Source organism: Falco biarmicus, chromosome 2 (genome assembly GCF_023638135.1).
Source record: "Falco biarmicus isolate bFalBia1 chromosome 2, bFalBia1.pri, whole genome shotgun sequence".
NCBI classification, from domain to species: Eukaryota; Metazoa; Chordata; class Aves; order Falconiformes; family Falconidae; genus Falco; species Falco biarmicus.
The window spans coordinates 100673846-100700067 of record NC_079289.1 but is presented as its reverse complement, the minus strand read 5'-3'; the positions used below and the strand labels follow the sequence as shown (position 1 = coordinate 100700067).

General features: G+C 45.0%; 1 protein-coding gene across 2 annotated transcripts in view; it reads left to right on the top strand.

Annotated features, from left to right (window-relative positions):
* Nucleotides 1-18435, top strand: part of HUNK (hormonally up-regulated Neu-associated kinase) — a 59032-nt gene extending 40597 nt beyond the window's left edge. The window contains exons 6-10 of one of the 2 annotated variants that reach the window (XM_056328809.1): nt 1609-1744; nt 6262-6430; nt 7424-7507; nt 12855-12918; nt 15288-18435. In XM_056328809.1, coding sequence (XP_056184784.1) covers nt 1609-1744; nt 6262-6430; nt 7424-7507; nt 12855-12918; nt 15288-15934 — 1100 coding nt within the window. In that variant the 3' untranslated portion in view covers nt 15935-18435. Of the gene's footprint in view, nt 1-1608; nt 1745-6261; nt 6431-7423; nt 7508-12737; nt 12919-15287 lie in introns of both variants that reach the window. The other variant, XM_056328808.1, reaches the window with a different exon arrangement.
* Nucleotides 18436-26222: the final 7787 nt, after the last annotated feature.

Sequence of the window (26222 nt, the reverse complement as noted above, 5' to 3'; positions counted from 1 at the left end):
GGACAGCCAGGCAGACACCGAGGAGGGCAGCAGGCTCATAGAGGAGAACCGGTGAAAGGCAGTGGCACTGTGCCAGTGTTCGCATTTATGCCCTTTTCAGATGAGGACATAGTGGCCTCACCAGCAGGTGTATTATTCTCCTAAAATTGCATGTGGGAACGGGGATGCCTGAGGGTTTCACTGGATTGCTGGTGAAGATGTGTCGCAGCTGCTCTGCTTCAGAGGTGGTGCTGAGTGAGCGTGCTGTGGCGGTGAGACCAAATGCCTATAAAGCCCAATGGGAAGACTGCCTCATAATTTCAGTTTTCTAGTATTTAGGGGTTAGTACATGCAGTTTAATCTGCTTTGTAACACAAACCTTTAAGGGGTTTTGTTTGCCTGTACTGAGCTGAAGTAGCTGTATTGGCAAGGCTGTACTGCAGCTTACCCAGAAGACACATCCCAGAAGACACCATGTCATGCCACAGTGGTCCTGTGCTGCCACAGCCCAGGGCACCTGTGCTAGTAAGGAGACAAGCAGACGCAACACGCTCAGGAGAGCGAGCGTAGGAGGGGAACTGCAGCTCTGCTGTGCAGGAAGGTGGAAAAAAGCCCCCAGGGTCCTGTCCATCTGATCTGGAGAAAACTGTGCCACAGCCATCATTTCTGACGCTTGCTTGCCATTGACTTAATCTGGGACTCATTTGGTATCATCTCACTTGACTTTTATCTCCTCTACAAAATCATTCTGATCTTGGTTTTCCCAGAATTAGGTTTCTTTGTTTTCCGTGCAGGGAATTGTAGAGGACATAGTTAACTCTTCACTGTCATGTAGCTGATAAACTGAAGCTAACCTCAATAACTTAAAGAGTAAGACCAGACCTAGGTAAAACAGAGTTTATTTTCAGCTCACATAGACACTTTTTGTGAGTCTTTAAGCAAATCACTTGATTTCATTGCTCCTAACCGTATAAGAAACACATGACTTGAAAATATCAGAAAAGTACTTTTGGGGTTTTTTGCAAGAAAATCCCAAGGGATGGTTGAATGTCACTGAAAGTTGAAGGTTCAGTATCTGAAAACAGAACAAAGCTCATTAATTTTACTGTACTCTTTTAATTTGTCTAAAACCTGCTGCAACTGATTGTAGGTTGGATGGAAGCCAGGAGAGAATTTGTCCTTATAATGTCAAAGGGAGGCCAATTTTCCATGTCTTCCCTCCCAGCTTTGCATCCCTACCCTCCTCTCCACTCCTACCCAGTCCATATTCTACTTTAAAACACAGCTTGAGTGATTTGCCTCTGATCTGACTCCAGCCTCTTGTCTTCATACAAAAGTTAAGTTTTGGCTAATCTGCTCAGAAACTTCAAACAAGCTCTGAAACAAAAGGCACTTTTTGTGCTCTCCTTTATGACTATAAATCATTGTGACTATAAATCGTTGTTTATTTTACTTCCTAATCCCTTATCAGTTTTTCCTCAAGGACATTAGAGGATACTGTAAGGAAAGCATTCCTTTTTAGTATACGCTTGGTCAGGCTACACACCTGTAGTAACTCAACTACTGTGTGAAGTCATAAAGCAGATGACATATCTATTGGTTGGGGTTTTTTTCTTGATTTCTTCACAGCGGCCGTAAACTTTCTACGATCTCTACTAGAGCCAGATCCTGCAAAGAGACCAAACATCCAGCAGGCACTTGCAAATCGATGGCTTAATGAGAATTACCCTGGAAGAGCACCACCTAATGTCACATATCCAAACAGGTACTGTGCTAAAGAGTGGAGAAAGCCTGCCAGGGTGTATATACATTATATGTTTTAAAATGTGAATAACTCTGGTGTTTCGGTTCCATTTATGTGACAGCATCCCAGTGCATTTTCTGCGATTGCTTTTATGACTCTATCCTAAAAGCTGTTAGGATTGGCTGTGGCATATGTGTTGCTTGGAATGGTCAAAAATACCTTAAATTAGAAGCTGGCATATTGTGCATTATTTGCAGGGTAGTCTGGGGTGGAGATGATATGATTATTTGGCTCCAGACTTTGGAATGAGTATGTGTGGCAGGTAGTTCTGATCTTCTTGTTTACCAGTAAAAGCAGTGGTGAGAAAGGTCAGAGTTAAATGATCTTGCTTTGTGGTTGTTGATCTTGAATACCTGTGCAGTGCTGAATGCATGACTAAATGCAGAGAACAAACCTCATGGCCAGTCAAACATCCATGTAGGAAAAAAAGAAGCAGAACGAACGATACTTGTGGTCCACTTTGGTTAGAAATAATCTTTCTTGACTTTAATCATCTGCAGTATAGAATCAACACATGAGCCAGCCAGCCTGGGCTCTCATTACAGTCAATGGAGAGAAATAAGAGCACTTTTTACATAATGATACATCTGACTTTTTGATTCTGTGATAGGATGATTTTGTGCCCAGGAGATCCAAGTTCCTCTCCAGTGACTCTTAAGTGGAGCCTCAGGCAACTGACTTAGAAATATATGTCTATATTTGATCAGATAAAACCTCCATCCTGTATCAAAGCCCTCCAGCTGTGTCTCATACACATTCTAGTACCTGCAGGGGAATTGCTGTAGGAGTTACTGTCTTGCAGGCCAAGATCCTAAGTAACACAGAGGCAAAGACAGAAATTTAAAGCCCAATTTTGGTGCTTAAAATCTGATAGTAGGCCAGAATTTCTGCTCCAGCTTGCTAAGAGCAGAGTCCCTAAGTGAAGATCCTGACTTCCTCCCTACAGTTTACTTAGTTGCCAGATACCAGATGTAGTGAATGCCTAGGGGCATGACAACTTAATTTTTTCTGAACATCTGAACGACTCTCCTCCACCCAAAAATGATTTGGTGTTCACCAACCACTCCATCTCTTTGTGTTGGTGCCCTGAAGGACTCAGTCCCATAGGCATGCTCAAGCCATGCACGCAGCCAGCCTTCAGCATTCAGCCCAGGTCAGAGCTTTGGTGGTAAGAGTGCCTCCCACCCATTTTCCCCTCTGCTCTACCACTAGCCGTGTGAACAGGGTATGTTTCAGAGCCATGGGTCATACCATGTCATACCCCTGTGGGGCTGAGAGGCACCTCTGCTGAAGCACGTGATGAGCACTGCCACTTCTTGATCATGATGGGACCTGGGCACAAGGAACCAGTTTGAGCCTTGAATCTCGGGACAGTGTTTAGGAATGTTTGGAGACCTTTGCCTTTGATGTTGGTGTTGGCTGGCTTATGGGTCACAGCCTGCACAGTCGGGCCTCCTACCTGAGTCACCTCCCTTTTCCCTCTGCACTGGCAGGGAACAGAAATGCCCTAATTTAGCAGCAAGCGTTTCCTTTCTGGAGGGGGCGTCTTAACTTTCTGGTAACTGCCTTGTGGCGAATCGCTGTTGCTATGCCCTTCTTTGACCTGCGGAGAATAACAGGTCTCATGCTCTCAAAATGTGGTTGGATAGATGTTGAGCAGCTTGGATGCCTGCAGGCATCACTAGAGCCATCCGCTGAAATGGGGAGGGAAATGTGAGGCCAGCTGCCTGCAATCCCCAACAGAATATAAAGATGGCCCCTACAAACAGTTGTTTCACAAGGAATGAGAACAGGCGGACCCATTATCTTGACATTACTGTGCCAAATTTAAGGGCAGTTGGGTTAATTTGTGTAGTGTGCTGTCCAACAAAAGGAAATCTGTGTTTCTATGGTGCATTGGACTGTACTGAAGTATGGTACGTATGAACTTTGTATGGTAAAGAAAGGGAAAACAAGTGTAAACTGAATGAGTCGTTAAGCTAATGAAATCACTGTCATAATGAGTCCAGTCAATCTACTAAATGTGGCATCTGTTAAGTGAATGTAAGTGTAACTGAGAGCTGTATGGGTAATTTAATTCTCTTGCTGTGTGTGTCTTATCTGCAGAAAAGAGGAAAAGAGACAGAAATAGGGCTTGAATGTGCTTTCACAATTCTTTTGCATTTTTAGGTACAGCTTCATGCCTCTTTTTTATTTCCTAGCTTGCAGTTATCAGGCTTTAGTCAGGTTGTGGTGGAAGTGTCCCTTCTAGAGTTTGCTCATCGGTGCAGTTAGGTAGGTGACTCACAGAAGAGGCCGGCCTCCATTAGAATAGCTGTGGAACACTCTTTATTTATGGAGTCCCCATTAATCATTCCCACCTGAAGGTAAGTGAATCAAATGGAAGAAGAGAGGAAAATGCTGTGCCAAACTATAGAGAGGGCATATGTTTGCTCATGCGTATGTGTGTATGTGGTGATGATAATAATCCTTTACTATTATAAGCACTTTTTAAGGGAACATCAATGTGGAGTGCTGTGCTTTGCTATTGAAAAAACTCAGTTTCATTCATTCGTTCGTTTGTTCGTTCCTTCCTTCCTTCCTTCCTTCATGCCTGCCTTCCTGCCTTCCTGCCTTCCTCCCTTCCTCCTTCCCTCCCTCCCTCCCTCCCTTCCTTTCTCATTGCACTCCTTTTGTTATCATGTGGTCTGAAAATAAAAGTACATGTTCCTTCTGTCTGAACCCAGATTTTATGTGAAGCTGCAAAGGATAAAAGCCATACAGATTCATTCTTTCACTTCATTTTTTGGATACTGTTTCTTTAGTTTAATTAGTTGATTCCGCAAGCTTGACCTACCTAGACTTTGTCATACTGGAGCCTTATAGGAAAATACTCTGTAAAGTTTGACATATTTAAAGACATGGCCTGAATGGCCTGACTCCTTTTGAGCTTGCCTCAGAAAGTACCACCAGGATCAGCTTCAACAGAGTTTCTCCAAGTTTTTGTTAGTGTGCAGATGCAGGTAAGATGGGTCAAAATAGTTCTGAAAAATCCACTACTGTATTTGTAAAGAATCACTTCCTCTCTTAATCAACACAAGGAAGAAGCTGTGTTATGTTCTTGCAGTGCTCTTCCACCACCCGTTATTCCCAAGACAGGAACATGGTAGGAAAAAGGAGAGATGAAGATAAGGTGGAAGAATGGCAGAAACTGCATTTTCAGGAGAATATTCTCCCAGGCTTTTTATAAGCTTGCTTTTATTAAAGAAATTCCCTGAACGCAAGCAAAAAATTCCTATTTTGCTGAGCACTTCAAGTAGAAATTGCTTGAATTTCTTTTGCTGTCCAGATGCTTTAACGTGCAATGGCCAAGATAAGTTTTGCTTTTGAACTTAAAAATCCCCAACCCCAAGCATTCCTTAGCTGCAGAATGAATGTTAATAAGGATGCCAAATAAAGGAAAAGAGTTATTTGAGATTTTCCAGACTGTGTTTTACATCTTGTCTAAATCCTCTGTGTCAGACCCAGACTGCTCTCTGGGCATCACAGGTGCACAGGACAGGGGGGCAGCAGGGCAGAGGTGGGAAAGGTGGAGAATGGTCCTTTTGAAGGGGGAGGCAGGTTGTAAAAAAACCCACAACCTAAGCTCCCCTAATTTACCATAGCCAGATATTAGGCTTGATATTAAGAGCAAGGAATACCCTTCAGAAACCAAATGAAACCCAGTATTTCTTTGGAGGTGGATGGGAGTTGACAGGTACATCTGGGAAGCTGGTCAGCACTTTTAGAGGTCTAAATAGGAGCAGAGTTCTTAGGCAATTTTGGCTTTAGCTTAGACTGAGAAGATGCTTTGCCGTTTCCACAAGGCTGCTGTACTCCATTTCTTGCCTTAGCTGAGTCTATTACAGACTTTGTAAAGGAGCTCATACATAAACATGTCTTGTGCTTGTGCTTTTAACTGACAAGAGTATAGCAGCAGCTTTACCATTTTAAGAGCCGCTGTAATAACCCTCCCTGTACGTCCCCTTTCTCCAGCATGAAATTCCCTAGCTGCTTAGTGCATGAATATTGTGCAGCAGGTAAGGGGTGAAGCTGAATGCAGGGGTGTTTAATTACAAGGAAAGGGTCATTTCAGAAAGCCAAATGTCGCTACCTGAGTTGGGTTTTACCTTCAAAACCAGCCGGTCGATCTTGACAGTCTTCACTGGTCAGATGTAGCCTAACAAACGTAGTGAGTATCACAGTTTCATTTAGCATCACGGTAGGACATGGTGGAGACAGTGCTGTTCGTTCAGCTATCACAGCTTCCTGCGGTGCCTGTGGTTCTGGAATAATCTACCCTTTTGATGCCTGCTTATGGGAGGAGAGAGCTAATCACTCCCATGTTACTGAGCCTTTCAGTCCTTTTCTTTACGCTCTGCCACATCCTCCGTGGTTGGCAAGGTTGTGTTGCTGGGAGGATGGTATGAATGGCATGCTCTGCCTCTCTCTCTGTGCAGGATTCACCTTGAGGACCTCAGCCAAAGCGTGCTGCTCCATATGACCGAGAAGCTTGGCTACAAGAACAGCGATGTCATCAACACTGTGCTCTCAAACAGGGCAAGTCATACACTTGCCATCTACTTTCTACTTAATAAAAAGCTGGAGCGCTATTTGGCCAGCCTTAGGGTAGGTACTGCTTGATGCCGATTCTTTGGACGAGTGGGCGAGGAGGGTAAAAAAAGGACTAAAAGTTTCCCTGCTTGCTGGCATTTGATCTCAAGCTTTACTTGAGGTTTTTTGTTTCCTAATTTTGTAGCAGTAACCATGAAGGGGACATACTCCTTGCAAACTAGTAACATTATTTGAGATAAGAATTCCCCAGGTTGTGAAGCTGGTAGGCTTTATGTCTCACAAGTCCCTGTTTCCATAGGACATCCCCTCTGGCTAGGCAGTTACCCTATGGAAAGCAAACTGTTACCATGCAGAACCTTACTTGCCACTTGTGGTGTACTGTGTCCGTATGTTGAGATAGTTCTGCCGCTTGAAATATCAGTAACACAATGTAATCTGATTCAGGAAATAAAGAGGAAGCTTAAGAGCTATCAAGATTTCATGTAGCTTTTAAGTGAAAACTTAGCTGGAAGTTTCTATTTTACATGAGAAATATCATGAATATAAAGCCTCCTAACCTCCTGCCGACCTTCCTGGCTCCTGAGTATGGCTTGGGGGTCAGAAATACTGCTGATGGGTTTGCACAGTAGCTTTCTCTAGGGTAGGAGAATGATGCTGCATGTCATCCTTCCTTGTATGTCCTGAGGTGCTGAGCCCTCAGGCCACGTTTTGCATGGTACTTGCTGGAGTGCTGAGATGGGCACACCCACAGGAAGGTGGGTCGCATGGATTTTTCTTCTTCATGTGTTTGATTCTTAGAGAAAATATCGCCAACGGCCTTCTGATCTGAAAACAGCTTGGTTTTTTTCTTTTCTCAGTTCTTTTAGCAAGCTTGTTTTAATGATGATGCCATCAATGATATTTAAAATATAATGGACCAAATTCACCATCTCTGTATGTTGATGCACCTCCACTGAATGCCAAGAGTGGATACAGTCCATTAAGTAGGACATTGGTGGTCTCTAATTATCTTGCATACTTCACTTTTCTGTGCTTGTCTCTCTACAGAAGTCTGAAGGCCAGGACAATATTTGCCACAAGAACCAGCTGTACCAGATAGAAAAATACAAGATGAATAAAGAATCCTATGAGGTAAAGCTCCTTAAAACTCATTGAGGTACTTTGAAAACAGACAGAATTTGAGGATCCTTGGCAACTGTGATTAAGGCGATGGGTTTCTGGACCTGTGGAGAAAAAAAGGACCTGTGGTCTTACCTGTGCAGGACAAACAATTCCCTCAATTTCTTTCCAAAGGAACAAATAGCAGTCCCCTAGGGTGGAAGTGTCAAGGTGACTTTCAGCTTTTATGAATAAAATGAATGTTTTAAATGCTCTGTTTAGCAAAATAATGCAAAGTTCTTCAGGGGGTTTTGTAGTTTCATTCTAGTATGTAAGTTGCTGGTGTTGTAAGAAGATCGTAACTGAGTCTCAAGACCTTGGTGGTATAGGGCAGAGAGCTGAGTGACAGCCAGGGTGACCATCCTTGGTCACCTGGTGGTGTTCCTGGTGTCCTGGGCCAACCCTGGCTTGACTGCCAGAAATGATGAAACTATATTATCTCAAAACTCTGCCCAGGTTAGTATTTTTTGCTTCTTAGCAGAAGTGATGCGGAACTAGCCCACTGCATCATATGGGACTTCCCTTGACCAGGAAGAGATTTACCCAGGTTACCTTCTGCTCTGTTGGTCTTCAGTCTTTTTGCCTGCAAAGAGAGAAGGTAGTTTGTGTTAAAGGAATATGCATCAGATACAGGAGTCTTCTCATGGCTCGATTTTTCTTCCCTGGCTGATTCTTTGCCAAGCACTAAAATTACAAGAGTAATATGAGCTGTGCAAGTCTTACCTACCAACACAAAAAGCAATATTCTTGAAGAGTCTACCTATTTCAAAAGCCACTCCAGTGCTGGATTGATGATCTAATTGCAGGGGCAGATTTGTATCATGGCTGGATTTGTTTATTTTAAAGACTGCTTGCAAAGCAAGTTGAACTGCAAGCCAGATGGAAATATCAGGGCACAGTACTTATCATTCTTTCCTTACATAAATCAAAACCCAACATACTTAAAATGTATCAGCTGTGGGTAGACTCAATGAATATAATATTTCAAAATGCTCTTTGACAGCTCACTTCAAGCTGTTGCAGGGCAGCCTTCCCTTGGAAACACAGACAGGTGCCTGCAGGTGAATGTTGCAGATGTCTCATGGTGCACCCTGATAGTCTCTGGGCCAGCTTCCTCCAGCTGCCTCTCCAGTCACTTCTCCAGTGTCACTTCTCTGTGCAGTGATGGAGAGCCACGGATGGCTCTGCCCACCATCCAGGCATTAGCTTTCAGCTTCTGTGTACCTACCCCGTGCAGGCGAATCTGCAGCAAGGACTGCCTGTGCCCCTGCATGTGGCCAAGAGAGAAATGCATGGTCTGGTTTGGTGGTGATCCTGACATCTCCACGACCCCTGAGGGGAACCAATGTTTGACTTCCCTAAGGATAACTGAAAACACTGTGTGACACCAGTTTGCTTTGTAGACATGCTTAGGGATAAAGGCTCCCTCCAAAGCCTCCTTACTAACTCGGAGTTAGTGCCAGTGTAGCTATTTAGAGGATGAGGGGGTGTCATTTCTTTCTTGAAATAGTTACCTTGATAGAATCACAGTGCAGACACGGTGATAATAATACGGTGTATTTTCTTTCTGCATGGGCATAGCTGAGTATAAAACGTGTTTTATATTGCTTTATCTGTATTTACACAAGCGGATTGTGTTACCATTACTGTACCAGGACAGCTGAAGCAGCACACGTGGGTGAATACAGACCCTAGGATGCTATTGCTGTTTGTAACTATGGTAGGCAACTCTCCTAAAATGCCTTCATGTGAATGGGAACACAGCCCTGGTAGTGTCTAGCTCATGCCACCGGGATCAGTGGGTGCCACCAGGACTCAGGGGTAGGGATTTTGGAAGTTCAGGCAGGTTCATGAGCTGGAGTTAAAGTCCGTTTATCATCCCCCATTTCCAGAGGGGAACTGGGAATCACTGGTCCCCTACAGAGAGTGTAGCTGTGCGTTGCCATGGGAATAGCAGGGAGAAAGAGCTGGACAGCTTCAGCTTCAGCAGCCAGCTGAATTTCTTCCACCTCACTCCAGCGATGTGAAATAAGGATTTTGCCTCAGGCAGCGGCACATGGGCAGTGGTCAGGCCAGCCCCTCTTCTCCATTAAGTTTTCTAACCTGGGATGGTGGGATCAGTGTGCCAAGGCTGAGGGTGCTGGGAGCTGCTGTCTGTGCTAAGTAACCAAGCTGGTTTGTAGGCTGATTTCATTCTAGTGCTCGGGTTGGATGGGCAGTGCAGGGAGGAGGGACAGAGGCAGCAGCCTGTCTCGCACTCTCTCTTTCCATCTCTCTTATTGTTGGAGAGGCCTCAGGTGATGAGTGGCTGTCCCTCCAGCGAATCCAGGGGACCAGTGCTGGGGATACCTGCCTACTGCAGAGTAGCTAGTGGGCTCAGACTCAAGGAAATTGCAATTTTAAAGAACTTGTCATTGTCCTATCTCCATTTCAGGCATGGCCAAGGCATATACCCTTCATCTTCCTTGCAAATCTGTTGCTGGGACTGAAAGTAGGTTTTAGGGTCAAGGTCAGGACAGGAAATAGCAGAGGATGATGTAATGCCAAGTATATATGAAAGTATAACATACCGGTACAGCTCTGCATTGTGTGACAGCATACCATTATGTGGCTGCACACGGTACAGTGAAGAGCGAACTTTTGTAACTCCCCTGAAGAAAATCTTCCTTTCCTTTTAAAATGTAATAATACGTGGCACATTGGGAGTTTAGGATTTTGGTAGTTTCCCCTCTCACAACCATCATCTAAGAGAAACAATGTTAGTAATTTTTAAAATACATATAAGGCTATTTGCAACATTCATCCATGGTAAACTGATTAATTGCTAACACCGGATATGTTAATTTTCTTTTCATGGGTGCTTTAATTGCATAGTATGACTGTGTTACTGCGTCTTAGAAAACAGCAGTGTGAAGGCAAAGTCAGGAGCACTTGGCAGGTGAGGAGCTGTGGCTTGGCTCTTGCACCATTAGGCTAAAAATTTTGCAGCATTGAAACGTCCTGCATTCTGACAGATGCTGCAGCAACTGACATGCAAATTCTTTCCTCACCTATCCAAAATAGCAGAAAGCCACTAACGATCTGATTGGCTCCTTTAGGCTTTATATAGTCACCACTTGGTCTCATCCTCACAAGTACCTTTAAAAAAGATACTCAGTAGGGCCCAGTCTCTGCTGAACTTGGCAGCAGAGTTTCAGAGCCTGGAGAGAAAAAATAGTGTGGTGGGCTCAAAATTAACTGTACAGCTCCCACCTGACTGTTGTCACAGGGTGTTATTCACACAGCAATATTATCATTATTATTATTATCATTGTTGTTGTTATTAGTTCATCATCATCAGTAGTGACTGTGCTTGCCAAGACAGTGCCTGGGACCGATCAGATGCTGTTTGTTCCAAGCACAGCATGGGCAGAGAGGAATAAATGCTCAGTGCTGGATGTGTTTACAGCCCCTAAAGGCAAGGAGAAAGACATCAGGTGGATGAAGAGGTATCATGCAAGCAAAGTGGTGATGGCTCCGTAATGTGATGATTTGTTTCTGTGGAAGGGTTAGCCAGCTTTACCTAGCTAAAGGGAAAGAAATTGGAAGAAAAAAGGAACAGGTGTAGAGAAGGCTGGGGGAAAAAAATGCATGCACAAAGGGGGACTGAGGTGAAGGCAGTGAGAAGCTCACAGAAGGCCTCTGGTTCTTGCTCGTCCAAGCCACCTAACCACTTCTGTAATAAAACTAAATACTCTAGTTCATGATTCACTGAGGTTTTCCTTCTGACTCCATAATGTCTGAAAATTCAAAGGTTAATAAGCCCAGTGGTGCCCAGACACCATCTATGCAGGGAGCTGGACTCTGTCGGAGCTGGGAACGATTGTAACAAGTGCAGTCCAGTTATTTTCCTCTTAGGTGTCCTAACATATTTCTAGAGCTGTTTAGCAGCCCAAGAGAACCCAAGTAGTCTTCTGTGTCTTTCTTTCCCTCTCTCATACATAGGCACTTTACTTTGCATCTGAAAGTTCTCATAGACTTCATGTCAAGGAATTTTCAAAAAGAAATCATCAAGAGTGTGCATTGGCAATGCATAATTATCAGACAAAATACAGGCATATAAATGGGAGTAGGAACTTTCCTGCATCTTTAAAAAAACCTTGTAGTTACAGTGACTTTTTAATAAGACACAGCAAACCATGTTGCTTAAATGAGAATTACAACCATAGAAACAGCCTCAAAGCAACTAAAACAAGAGCCCCACTTCTTTGAGACTGGCATCTCAAACCAGACCACACAGCGTTGTTCCACAAAGATAGGAGGAGATCCTTCAAGACTTTGAGGAGTAGCAAAACAGAGCCAGAAATACGATGCCTGATTTTTTTACATGAAATAAGACTTTTGGCTCCCCCTGAAATCAGTGGCAGGTAGAGAGTGTTACATAGCTTGCAGAATCTAGTGATTCATGTTGAAAGAAGATACAGTGAATTTTCACTGTAAAACAGTGCTTTGAAAATTGGATTCCTCTTCAGCGTCCCACTCCCAGGTTCTGTTTTACCTCTGTCATCACTGGAGATCAAACCTATCTTTTAGGATGTATAAACTTGTAATGCCACCTTCAGCTGCCTTCCCCATCATGAAAAGGAGTTAGGGTTCAGTGAAGGGTTGGGTCAGTCATTTTCTTCCCCTCCAGTTCTTGCGCAGTTGCAGAGATGCTGTAAAAGCAAGGGCTGCATTCCTTTGGATCTTGTTTGGCCAGAAGATAAATTACTCAAAGAGTTTAAATTTCTTGAAAGCTTTGCAGCTTACCTTTTCAAATGTCAGGGGAAGTACAATAAAGAGAAATCAAAGACCTTTTCCAGTGCTTAAATAGGGAGGCAAATTTCAGGTATGGCAGAGCACAAACCTGTATCTGCTTGCTCCAATGAGGTGTCCTAGGACAAATGGCCTCTGAAGAGAAAGCTTTCCTTTTCCTTTAATTTTCCAAAACCAGCTTTCACACTGCATGAATGTCAGAGCAGATGGGAGCCATGAAATCATGTCAAACAGATCAGAGGAAAATGGGACATGGAAGAATTAGTTATTTTGAGTAGCCAGGAATAAGGTCCTCGTAAATGTATAGTTTTTAATTCAGCTTTGGTAAACGATGTGCTTATAAGTCTGGGGGTGATTTAAACTTCCCTTAAGTAAACCAGATTGTTCTTGTTTGTTTTACAACTTAAAGGACAAAAAACTCAAAGAACAAGAAAAGAAAGGGGAGATTCTTCACCGTCAGCTCCCAAAGAAAACTGAGAAAAGTCCAGTTTCATATAGACAGCCTTCTTCCTGTCTTATCTCACAGATACAGAACACCAAGGCTTTGCTGAAGGACCGGAAAGTCACCAAGGCTGGAGGTCCGGAGAAAGGTCAGTGAGAGAAATACCAGTGGTGTGTCCCTGTGCGCATGTGCATGCATGGGTATGCGCGGTATTAATGAGAGCATCTTGTGTGTCATGTGTTTGTTAGTAAATAGTCGTGGGCTTGCATTTGCTGTCTGCTCTGGAGGTGGTATGTGAAAGAGGACTGGATTATGTAGTCAAACATTGAACAAAACGTCCTGAGGAAACCATGACGATCTTCAGCAGTCATGAATCCTCACTTTTACTTCTCTTTTTATTCAGCAGAATTCCCACAGTGTTTTAAAAAAAGCTTTCTTTCCCTATTTATACATACTTATACAAAATCATCTGCAGTTCACACTGGTGCTTTGAAAGCATCAACACCCACCCCAGATCACTGACAAACCAAAAGCTGGTAGACAAGCTTCTTCCTACCAGCAAATTCGTGTTCCTAAGAGGGGACTAAGGGGCAGCATGGAGAAAAATCCCAGACCCTGAGGAGAGTGCTGGTAACAGTGGCATCCCTTGGAGAAGCAGTGACAGCAGTTGGTGGTGGAGGAAGGGGAAAAACACAGCCGAGAGGAAATGCAGGTGGGACTGCCAACCCCAGCACATTTCAGACAGCACAAGGAGGGGGAAAAGCAGTAACAGGGAAAGGAAAAGACGAGACAGCCAGAGGAGAGCAGAGCATTAATCACACAGGGTAGAAGGCAGCCTGGGAGGGATGGGTGAGAGCTGCTTGCAAGAGGAGGCAGAGGAAAGGAGTGGAGGAAAAGGGGAGTCAGCGGGGAAAATGGGGTGTTGGTAGTGCACAGCTGGATGGGAGACGCTGAGGAGCAGGAAGGTGATGTAGCCAGCTCTTAAATGAAGGAACTAAATGAGGGGAGGTCACTACAGAGCAGCAGGGGGAAATACAGCAATGTAAAATGCTTACTGTGGTGTCAGGGGGTTATTCAGTGTGGTGGCTTATGGTGGCTTCATGCTCTTTCTCATAACTTGATAATTTATCATTTGATGCTTTCTACTGGAAAAAAATGGCAAAATGGTGTTCATCTAGTAGTCTGCGCACCTCTGCTGCAAGGTAAGGGTAGTCCAGTGAGCTGGTCAGAAACGGGACATACTTTTTAAGAAAAATGTAAAAAGCATTTTTTAATATTTGTATTGTTCAGATTTGTTGTTCCTTTTGGGAAGAAGGTACAGGGGCAAGTAAACCTTGTTTGGTTTTTTTGCTCCCTCTTTAGATTTCTCCCTGCTTTTTTGAACTGAAACCTGAAAATAATTCAGATCTCAGCTAAAACATTTCTCTGCTTATGGAAACCATGTTTTGACACTTCTTAAATGAAGTGGTCAAATAATTTTGACCAGTTTTAGAGAGAAACTAATCAGATTAAACCTGTTCTGCTTTTCCCAGGCAAGTCTCAATGAGTGATTTCATCCCATACATCCATTCAGGTCTCAAACCCTGCCGAGACCATCCCTTTCAAAAGAAATAAATGTGAGATTTGTTGCTGTGACCGGAGAGCTGGCAGACCTGAATTATTTTACATCCCTTTTAGATTGTTTGAGACTGCAGGAACTCGTGGACTGTGATTAACTGCCAGTCCGCTATTCTTTCAATTAGGGGGAACCTAGCAAAGCAGGCTCCTTGGACAGCTTTCCGTAAAGGTAGCAAAACGTGTTTTCTTGGCATAGGCATGTGCTTGGCATAGGCATGTGCCAGTATCCTGTAGAAACCAAGCAGATCTTCCCCACGAGCTGTTTTGTTTTCCTGGGCCAAATCCTGCAAAGATTGTTCCAGTTATATTCAGTCCTTGCTGGAGGAAGGTTCTCACTGAAGTCGATGCAGCAAATCTGTTCCAACTATAACAGCCTGAATCTGGCCGGTGCAGCTACTCTGTATTTACACCAAGAACAGATCTTGTTCCAAAATGCAAGGAAAGACATCAGGGATTAACTTATTGTTGTCCCCTGTGTCTTCTAGGTATGTCAGTGAATACAGTATGCAGATGCAATAAAGACCATGCAGAGTTGTGCTAAGAAAGGGGAAATGTGAGATTTCTCAGACGTGGCCTTAGAGGGTATGATAAATACAAACAGCTGAAGACATCTGTGGGTTTTCCTTTTCAAGGCCTTGTCTTACTCAGTTTAAGCACTCTTCCTCCTTTGAGGAAAGTGGCAGATAAATTACCCATGAAACAATGTAAGTATCAAATGAGAGAAAGTCAGGGAATTACGTTCTGAGTATATCCCTCAGACCATTTGTTTGACCTAGTGCATTTGTCATGCTGTTCTAAAATTTGTTAAAGGTGATGTTGGACGCTGTTAGCCTAAGGCAGAGCAGGCAGTGCTATTAAACGCAATCTGCTCTTCTGGTTCCTTTTCTGATTGCTTTGCAGACTCCAGTGGTGGGGTAAGCCCTTTCCACGAACCCCTGGCAAACAAGACGGGCTGTGTCACTTCCAGCTCCCTGGAGTACCTCGAAGTCCAGCAGCCGCCCCCCAGAACCCCTCGGCTCCTCAAGAGGCAGGAGTCTCCACAGCAGGAGCCAGCCAGGATTGGGGGCCGGGCAAAGGACTCTCCTCTCATCCTGAATATTGTGCACTCCTTCGAGTCAGTTGACAGAGAGGACCAAATAGACCAGGTTTCTCCCTCTCATCAGTACAGGATTTTAGGCTCGCCCATGAATTTCCCTTACAAAAGTTCAAGTGAAAGGACACTGTCCCCACTTTTTCAACCAGGAAGTACATCCCCCATCCACCCCACCCAAGTTTCTTTCACGTATGAAGAAAAAGCGTATCCAGCAAAGGAAGAAGCAGTGTCCCCTACTCAGCTGGTTTCCAACAACCCCTTGGGCAGCCCTAACTGTGTTAAAAGCAGAGGCAGATTCCCCATGATGGGGATCGGACAGATGCTGCGGAAGAGGAACCAGACGATGCAGTCAGCGAGTGACAAGCCTCTGGAAGCGAGGATGCCTCAGCTGCAGCAGATGAGCCCCACGCAGATTTCCTTCAATGCAGCAGATGCTGTCAGCGGCCAGTGTTAGTCTGACAACCTGGGATTTGTGCTGCTGTTCTCTGGGACCTAACCTTTTCTACTTTTAACAAGAAGGGAAAGCCACAGTCATGTTACTGTCACTACGCAACACACCACAGTGGTCCAGCGTAGAAAATCAGAGGTCTGCTTGTAAGGAAGGCATTGTCCTACATATTAAAGTTGAAAGAAAAGGGCTCTGCTTGTGCTGTTAAGAAGTATTAGCATCTGACTGTACAGTAAAACATGTCTTGGAAGAGCTATGTGAATATGTATTTTCACTGCTCTCATCTAGTATCGCAGTAAGATTGGTTGGAAGACCAGTGAGCGTCAACAGTTTGATTCATCAAGGCAATCTCTGTGGTGCCATGAATGCCGGTCCCATCCAGGACCTGTGGTAAGACTGTCCCTGCTCCATCTGTCTGTGCCACACAGTACGTGGTACTGCTACAGGCATTGTTTATGTGGCTAGACAAGTGGAAAAACTCAAGGTACTATGTCCAAAGTCAGCCGGCTAAAAAGCACTGCCAAGAAAATGAAATTGGTAGAAGCTTGAATAAAGATATGATTGATCTAAACATTCAGAAAAAGTGGGAGTACTAGAAGTCAAAGCAGATTTTACTGTTAATTACATAAAGTAGCTAATAATGGAATCATTTTTTTCCTAAATGATGATATAATGATCTCACTCAGAAGAAACACGATTATTTAAAATCAAGTTTCATCATGTGGAAATTCACTGCACTAGAGGCCTGTTCCTTTCAAGTGGATGCTTCAAACAGAAATCCAGATCGCAAGACGCTGTGTTTAAACAATCCAGTCACCTCCAGTTTTTGCATCCGTACTAGTTCCATGGCACAACTACATGAAGGACTGTGTTAGCTCGTTACAGCAAGGCAGCATTGGACACACCTGAAGGCTTTTCTGAGAGACTGCAGTGAGCTAAAAAGACTAATAAAGAACACATGAACCTGTACCAATGCTGTTTTATACTGCAAGATTGGTAACGCAGTGGTTACCAAAAATTTGGTATTGTTATGAGCGGTGAAGATTTAACTTTCTTAACAGGCACCATGTTCTGCATAACAGTCTTGTTTTTCTAAGTAAATAATACATCTGAGAGGTTGGCAGCATTTTTTTGGTTCTGGTTTTGTCTTCAGATCATTTTCTATAAATTAGAAGGTTTAGCCAAAGACTACTCTTTTCTTTTGTCTGTACCATGCTTGCTTATGTGTTTATGTGTACAGAATGTCTCATCAAAGCTTGTTCCAATCTAGTTCCCAAGCGGGCAGCCCTGACGCGTGTATGCCCCACTGATGCCCACCCACTTAATGTCATTTCAAAACCCAGGCAGCAGAAGCATTGTCTTCTTCTTGGAGTTGTTGGAAGATGGGGATTTTGTCTCAAGACCATCAGTAGGAATCCAAGCCCTATTTTCATCAATGTTTTTGCACACAGTTTTGTGGTCCCATTGGTCTGGTGTCTGTGCAAATGCTGAGTTACCCCTGCTTGAGAAGCTTTCCTTCCAGTTTCATGAGAAGGATACACAGGGACTGGGGGAGGAGGGCCAGCAGAGGCAGGGGGGAAGGTCCCCAGCAGAGCCCATATCTGAGTGAATGTTCCCGATTCTCAGCATAGCACAGGCCTTACACCAAAATTGACAAGAGGAAAAACTGGACATTAATCCAGATACTGACATAATAGATAACTGGGCTGTTCAGTATTTTGAGTGCTTGCTGACAAAACCAGCAAAGCATGAATGCCTAGAGCGGCCTTCACATCCCTGCAGATGGGACCCTCACCTTGGCACTGAAGCCACCCATCAGTTAGGTACAAGGGAGTCCATATGCATCTTGTACTCTTCGGTGTAGTGAGGACACCCACTCTGGGGTAGTTAAGCTACTTGTAAAATAATATACAGGAAAATCCCAATATGATAAGAAAGACTGCCCTGAAATAATTTCACTCATTTTCAGACTGAAAAAATATCATCTTCTGTCTGTGCAGAGCACCTGTGCATCCCAGGGATCTATTTTAGCTCTTCCTTTCCTTTAAAAACATCAAAGCATTTTCTTTTTCTTCACGCTAAGAACCTGTTTGTGCTGAAAGCTAGCGAGTGGGGACCACTGAAATCCTCCTGTCTTTTGCATGCGTCGGACTTCCCTACCTGAACAGATGGCAGATACTGACTTGAATTACAAACTCAGGTTTATTTGGAACCCAATAAAAGGTTGGGGGAGGCAGGAAAGAGACATGTATTTTTTGTGAAAACCCAGTAAATATGTGTAAGAATCAGAATGAAAACAGAAATGTTAAATCTTTTATTATATTTATAGAGAATATATGAGTACTACACTGCTAAAACATAACCATGTATCCAGCTTAGACAGTAGCTATGTACAGTCAAACTGCAGTGACCATAGAAGGGACTTACTGAAATAACAGTAGTGGAAATTCCAGGGGAAAGAATTGTATTTGTTATCGTTATTAAATATATGTACTTTTTGAACAAGATTGCTATGGACTGCTGACTTTGTTTGCCAGGACACTATGTAGCAAGGATAATCTAAGCACAAAAACAACCAGCAAAATGGTGAGGTACAAGAGGATTACCAGCACCTTTACTTTCACCCGTCAAAGACTATCCCTTTAAGTCTGCTTGCTGACTTGCCTATAAACCCTGAGTGAACTGAAAGGCACAAGGTGGGATTTCCCTTGCTTAATCTTAGCCCTCTGCAAGTTGCACATCTAGTCTCTCGTCATTATCCAAGCTCTGTTTGTCACCGTGGAAGCTGATAGGTATCTGCAGTTCTTCCCACCTTAAAAGAGAGGTCCAAAATGATGAGAATTAATTGCTCCTCAGCAACACATACATGTATCCAGATACAAGGGAGGGAATAGGGTCAACTGGTTCAATTGAGAACCAGCTTTTAAACACCCATAAGGAGTCACCCTGATATAAACAAAAACATTTGCTGATCAGCTTTCTGCACCTCTGGAGCAAATATCTTCAAGTTGTAGGGACTAGTCCAACCTTTGCTAAACTTGGAGTATTTCTGTTGTTGTTGATCCCAATATTCTTGTAAGTACAGTTTCTTGCTCCTCCTACCTTTGCACAAATCTGTTTTCTGCACAAATTTACAAATCAGAACAACTGATCTAAAGACCTCCCCAGAGTCAGCTGAGGTCTTTTTCTGGTGATTGCAATAGGCTTGGCACCGAGCCCGTGATGAAGCTGTTCGGTAGATCTGAAAATTCACCTTACACTTCAGGTTGTGCACTGGGGAAAAGGGCACTGCTGAGCTTTGGATGCAAGGTGGAGGCACCATAGCTTTATGGGGCCTTTCTGAGGTGCTGTTTATGTGCAGAACCCAATGGAGCCAGTGGAGCAGTTACGAAGTACTTAAAAGAGGATTTTGCAAACCGACTGATCAGTGGACAGCAATTCAGGATCTGTAGTGATGGAAGTGATTTTGTTCTGGCTTTTCTGCCTGGAAAAAATAGGCGTCGATTTTATTCAGCAAGACAAAGAACCCAAATCGGCATCTGTTGCTAAAGGTGTTGATCTTTGTACTTTTCCTGTAAATGGGCTGATAAATATTAACATTCCTGAGGTTAACAAATTCTAAAACTAACAGGTACTCTTGCACTTTTGCACTTGACATCATCACTCGATCTTTGCAACAAAATCCCTTAGTGAATAGCTGCAAAAAGGCTGGGTCAGGTTTGCAGGAGACTTTTAAGTCTCCAGTGCATCAGTAAGACGGTTTGTCAGCAACTCCCCGGAGACAGCCCAGGACAAACCTGCCCAGGCCAGCAATGTGGCTGTGGGTTGTATGTGGGAGAGGGGTAGGGAGGGGGGAAGAATGACTCAGTGGTCAGTACAGCTTTGCTGTACGCCTGCTGGGCAGGCTGTGTGTCAATGGCAGAGCGTGAGGCTGGTGGGTAAACTGGTGGTGTGGTGCGGGGTCTAGGGCTGCTGCTTGTGGTAAAGGGAGTTTTAGGGTGGCACAGGTACACCCCTTCCACTGGTGTGAGGAAAACCTCCAACGCAAGAGGAAGCTGCCCTTTCATTTGCTTATTTGTAATTAAGCTTCGCTGTTCCAAGCACCCCAAGCTCATAAGGGCCTTGCTAATCAAGAAGTAAGCAGAAATTTCTGGGATGCTATTGCTGTGTGCAGTAGGTTGGATTTTGCCTGCCTCTCCCCTGCTTTTTTAATACTCAGTGGTCACAAATGGTCAATTTTCTCTTTTTTTTTCCCCGCCTCCACGTAGCTTCCCTGGCACATAACAAAACTGCTGGGTGCACCACTGGCGCCTGTTTTTCCTATTAAAAAGTTATTGCAGCTCTGTGGACTGAGAGCTACAAATCACTCACGTGCATTAATATAACTGTGTGGCAAATTCATGAATAGGTGTGACTCCTACGGTCTTTCAGAAAGCTCCCTGTGTCCTGTATTATGTGAGTAGTCTGCATCAGAGGCAGTCTCAAGTGGGAATAGTATGGGGGAATACTGGGAGAGGGTTCAACTTCATGTCATCGCTTCTCATTGAGACAAACGTGCCTCTTCAGAAGTGAGCAAGTGTCTTATTTGCAGTAGGTTTTCCATCAAGGGAGCTGCTTGAGCATTGATTCCGAAGCTGTGTACATTGGCATGTGTTTCCTGGAGCGTGTTTGCATTGCCTGTAATTGTCTCTCACAAAGATGGCTTGCAGATGTATGTAGGGGGAGGAAAGGAGAAATAATTTTGAGTCTTTTCAGTGTTTAATATCAAAAGAAGGCTGACATACAATGCTTTCTGTTACTGAGGTACAGGCAGTTAGCTGTTAGAAACAAACGGAGTCAGGTCCTACAGCAGGATTTCAAGTTTACCTGAGCACCTCTGCTATCTGCCTGCTGATGCCAGGGCACTGAAAAGCCTGAGAAAGAAAAAAATAAGAGCTTTATTGATTACGGGTGAAGTGCTAAACTTGTTTTAAAATTTTGCTTAACATATACAAACTGGACTACTGCATTTTTGAGTTACAGACCATAGAGAAATACATTTGTTTGTATGAATAGCGCTCTTCTACCTATAAATGTAGATAAAATGTGGATATAAATCTACCTAAAAATCCCCCAGTTCCTTGTACCTCCTACATCCAGAAAAGACAGACTCAATCTAAAACAAGAAAGGCCACCAGAGGCTTTATTTTAAAATAGCTTCACTTTTTCTGTTTCACAGGAGGAAACAGAAGTGTTGTCCTGTGCTTATAGGATAGGGATGGCTGTTAAATAAAGTGGTTTTTTTTCCTCCCATCCCTTACCTCCCCCAGACATTTTGTTTCTGATTTGGCCATATGTGGACTTGGACACGTGTTTCCTGTGCACCCCACCAAGCTCATCTGAGTTTCCTCTACGAGGTCACCAATCCTGATGAAATCTGTGAAAACTTCAGATTTTGGAGATCTCCTTTGGTTGAAAGCAGCCAGGAGGGCCCAGGCATTGTTCAGAAGGGGGATGGATGGATGGGCAGACCGATCTGCCATCCACAATATCTTTTTCACCCCACGCTGACCTCAGTGTTATTGCGGGGAGCATCTGACACGTACTGATATCCAGTGCGTGGGGCATTTACCCCAGAAATTACCTGGGCACTCGTGCAGCAAAGCTCCCGCACACATGCCAGGCTGTCAGGTAGGCCTGACTCTGAGATCCCCAGCTACCACACCGGCGCATTAACCACTGGAAATTATGGTGGGGAGGTCAGTGCCTGTTGCCAGGCTCCACTTTTAAAACACTTTTAATGCAACTAAAATGCGTCTGTCAATTCTGAGGACAGGGCTCAAGGGGCGAACAGAGATTTGCAATTGCCAGGTTCCCAAGTTCTTGCAGCTTCTGCCTTTCTGAGCACAAGCCCTTCCCCATAAAGCCTTCAAAGTGCCTGCGGGTGGCCTTTGTGCCGGGAAGTGGTCTGTCCATCCCTGTGAGAGCCACCCACATCGCACCAGACCATAAGTCTTTGAAAAATGTCGATGGGCAGATCTTTGAGAGGAGGCTGGGTTGTTTTAGCAGCTTGATTCCACAGAGACCCTGCCCTGAAGACACTGGCACTGCAGAAGTAAGGGATTTGGGGGGGGGGGCAGGTGGCAGAGCCACCCCCCACAATGGTTAAGTGAAAGCTGAGGGTGGGATATAGAGCTGCTGCAAGTTTTGAATAATAAGTTTCTGACGTGATCTTGCTGTGTGTGATCAGCACGCAACAGCTTCAGTGCGAAGTCCTCCAGGCAGTGCGTGCAAGCCTTGGAGCTCATCCTGTGAAAAGCCACCATCACACTTTGGGAGCGGGGAAATGGGAAGCCACCCTCGAAGGTAACACAAAGCAGGAGCCCCCTACGAGATTACATCTGTAAAACTGGGAGGATCTTCTGCCCTAACATTTTAATTGGGGCACTTGCTGTAAATCCCCCAGCAAAAGTTTCTCTCTCGTTATTGATCATCACTTTCCAAAGAGCAATTAAGTAAAAGACTAGTGCAAAGCAATTTTAGAGGGGTGAAAAAGTCCATTTTCACAGCATGGCTTCTGAATAGAGGAGTTAGATATCCCAACGGAAAATGTCTTAAATCAGTGCTTAACTCTCCAGTCCCTGCAGAGGCCACCAATTTGTGATGGTTTATGGTTTAATTAGATTTTACTTTGAACCCCAGGGCTATTGATAAAAACTTCAGGCTTTTTACTGATGGGCTTAAGGCTTACCTTCTTAACAACCATGGACAATGCAAACCTTCTCATTTAGTTCCTTAAGCACACAGCAAATTTGCAAGTTACAAAACCAGCTTTTCTTCATGAAAACAACAGCGTAGCGGGTGTTGCAGCCAACATTTTAACAGGCACAGCTGTGTTGCCAAGCACCATTGAAGAGGAGGGAAGGGAAAGAACAAGCCTTCATCCTGCTGCTGAGCAGGTGGTTGCTGCAGAAGGCGGCCTTTGGGCTGGGTCCTTCAAGTGCCAGCTCTGGGAACCGGCTGTGGGCAAGGGAAGGTGGAGGAGACCCATCCCGGGGGGAGCAGGCTGAGATCAGTAGCCCAGGGAGGCAGCTCGCCGAGGGGACTCTCCTGCTCTTTGCCACAGCTAGGATAGTCCTCGGAGCAAGCAGGTTTCCCACATGCTCTTCAGCACCTTCCATGGGGCAGTATTTACTGCTGGACTTGCCGCTTAGCCGTGGGAGCGGACACCAAACCACATAGCTCCTGTGGAGCCGTTATGAGAGCTGCGTGGGGCTTTGCTTTCCCTCCATGCACCTCCTGCCCTACCCATAGAGGGTTTCCTCCTCCCAGTTACTGGCCTGAGTCCACAAGCGAGGTGACACGTGCAATACACTTCAGTGACTGCGATTTGCAGGTTTAATGTGAATAAAACACAGCAGCAACTTAGGCCACCGAGGTCGGCGTGACTTGGGATGCCCAAAGGAGGGTACCTCCTCGATGGGAAGGTGCTGCTGCTGCCAGTTGATGCTGGGAGTGGTGGGTAGTGTGGGGCAGCTGGCTGGGGTGTGCAAGGGACAGGCGAGCAGCTCAGCCAGGCTGAACTGGAGCCGATGGGTACTGCCTCCAGGGAACCGGGGGCAAATGGGGCCTGGGAAATGCTAAAGGACAAGTTAATAAGTGACACTTCCCCCAGAGCTGAGTGTCCTGAAGGGGAGGGAAGAAAGACTTGATTTACAGCTGAGCCCAAACGACCTCGGGATAAAATCTATGGCTCTGGAAGTACTGCTGGAGGCTTGCTTTATTAGCACAGAGCAGGGTAGAACTCCTTCGTTTGGGCTTATTTTGTGTGTTAGGTGGGGAAATCTAACTTCAGCCTGTACTCTGCTACATACTGGTGTTCACAGGTAAGTCACATGCCTCTGCTCGTGGTTACGTGCAGCAACGGCATGACAGAAACCATCTCGGCGAAGACAGCCATGTTTTGCTTTCTCAGAGAGTCAACACACTAATTATTAACTCAGTCAAATGAAACCGGAGGGCAGGCGTAGGGAAGATAAGGAGTAGGTGGGGGGCAGCTCTCCCACAGCTGGAATCTGGAACAAACCCAAGGCTGTGGCTGGACCATCCATCCCTTTCTTCTCATGCCCACCACCCTCCCCCAGCTCTGCTGACCTGTTTCTGCCCTCTCCCGCCCTGAGGCTGGTTTTCCAACACTTCACAAGGAATGGACTTCAGGAGGTGACACAGCTAAAAAATAATTAACTTATTTGCTGGGCTGGTTTTCAGTTCCCCTGAGCCCACATACTTTCTTGCATCGGAGAGGGGACAGGAGTGCATGGGATAGGGGGTGCCTGTCACTCAGCTGACCAGGCCAAGCCCTGTCACCAGTCCAAGGTCCTGCAGAACTGCACCCTCAGGTGCTCTGCTCCCAGGTGGCTTTCCTGATGGCTCATAAACAGAAATCAAAGGCCTGTTTCTTCATTTAAACGTGAGGGCAAATTTCAGATGAGAAGGAGCACCCATCTGCTTCAGCAATGGGACTGCCTCAGCCTTTGTAGCAAAACCTACTCAACTTTTCACATCCATACCCCAGAGGCAGGAGAATCTCTCATTTGTCCTGCGTGGGAGGAGGACATGGCCAGCTTGTGCAAAGGTGTCACTGCAGTTGCCAGGAATGGGGTCACACTCTGTCAGTGTGCGGTGATAACTGTGACAGGTCACCCACCGACACTTCTGGCTGGAATCTCTTGCAAGCAAATCTGAATGGTCTTAATCAGCTATTAAAATTCCTGTGGCCTCAAGACTCTGACAAGAGGCGATGCTGCACCTAGGCTAGATGGCTGGGTGCAAAGCCCCAGGTGAAAAGTTGTTGATGCTTGGGCAGTGAAAGTGTTCAGGAACATAAAGCTGTCAAAACAATGCATCCTGGGTGATACTCTGTAGCTAAGAGGATCTCACGTACAGAAACAGGGCTAAATAATTATAGTTTAATTATTTTTCCTCATAATGAAACAGTGCAACCTAAAAAAAATCAACATTTTTTAAATGAGTAAAAACTGCAAAGAAATAGAGGAAACAACAGGGGGTTTGCCGATTGCAGCATTAAAAAAAGACAATTCCTGCCTCACCAGTGGCTTTCGCTGTCCCAGACCTCTGTTAGGCCAGTTCTGATGAGTGTGTAAGTGTTTTATTTTCGAGGAACATGTAACAAGGCAAAGCCCTGTGGTCTTCTGGGACTACCACACCACCAGTGACATATGGCCCAAGTCTGAGAACATGGATTTAGATAAAATGAGAATGCATCTGGTGCTTTTCCCAAAACTGAGACTAGTTCTAACCTTTCCCCTTCCTGAGCTTGGAAAATAGCTGGAACTGATGCTTTTAAAAGCATGCCTTATTCTTTCCAGCAGCTGTGTTTTGGGTTTCTCTGCTGAACCAGCAAATCTTTCAGTACTCGCTCCACAACACTCGGTTCAGCTGGAGTATCTCCACTGTAGTTTTGGGGGCTGCTGCAATGTCTGAAGGGTAGATGGGGATCTGAAATGGAGGGTCCCCGCCAGGCAGGGCTGCCTAGAGACTGGCTCAGTCTTAACCCAGGCTGCAGAGCTTCTTTAAATCAATCACATGTAGACACGTGTGCCTCTAAGGGCTTAGGTGCCTCTGGATGCAAGCAGGAGAGGGTGGGCTCCAGAGCATCTCCTTTGGGAGGTAGTCATAACACTTCATAGCCAAAACTGCACTGTGGCGCTGACGACAGGTATTTCAGTGTGTTATACCTACCGAGAAATCACTGCGATAGGGAAGGGAGCCAGTTATTCAGAGTCTACATCGTCTGTCTTTACTGTACATCTACAGTAACGGGACTGGGGCAAAGCAGAGTGCCAGAATAGGGCGAATTGTCTTGTGCATTATAAGGCACATGCCCCAGGGGCCCCTTTCACAGTATTTTATTTAAATATTTCATCCGTGGATGCATCTGGATGTGACCCCTCTGTCCTTTCCCGACGACTGGGTGAGGATGTGAACCTTCAGCTGTGCTGGGAGTTCCGTGTGGAGCTGTGCTGATGGCTTTGCATCAGCAGCACCTGGTTAAGAAATGCTTGCCTTGCTATCCTGGGGTGCATCTGGGTGCAGTTATTCATCACTGCTGTTTCACAGAGTGCCTGTCAGGCTGTAGATTCAGCTCCTCCAGGGGTGCTGAAATGTGCAGTACATTTGATGCATAAATCCATGCAGTTGTTAGCCACGGTTGTCGTTCCCCTTCTCTGGGTCCGATGTCACGCAGACTTGCTGAGGGGGCAGGGATGGGGCAGAGCCGCCTGTGCAAATTCAG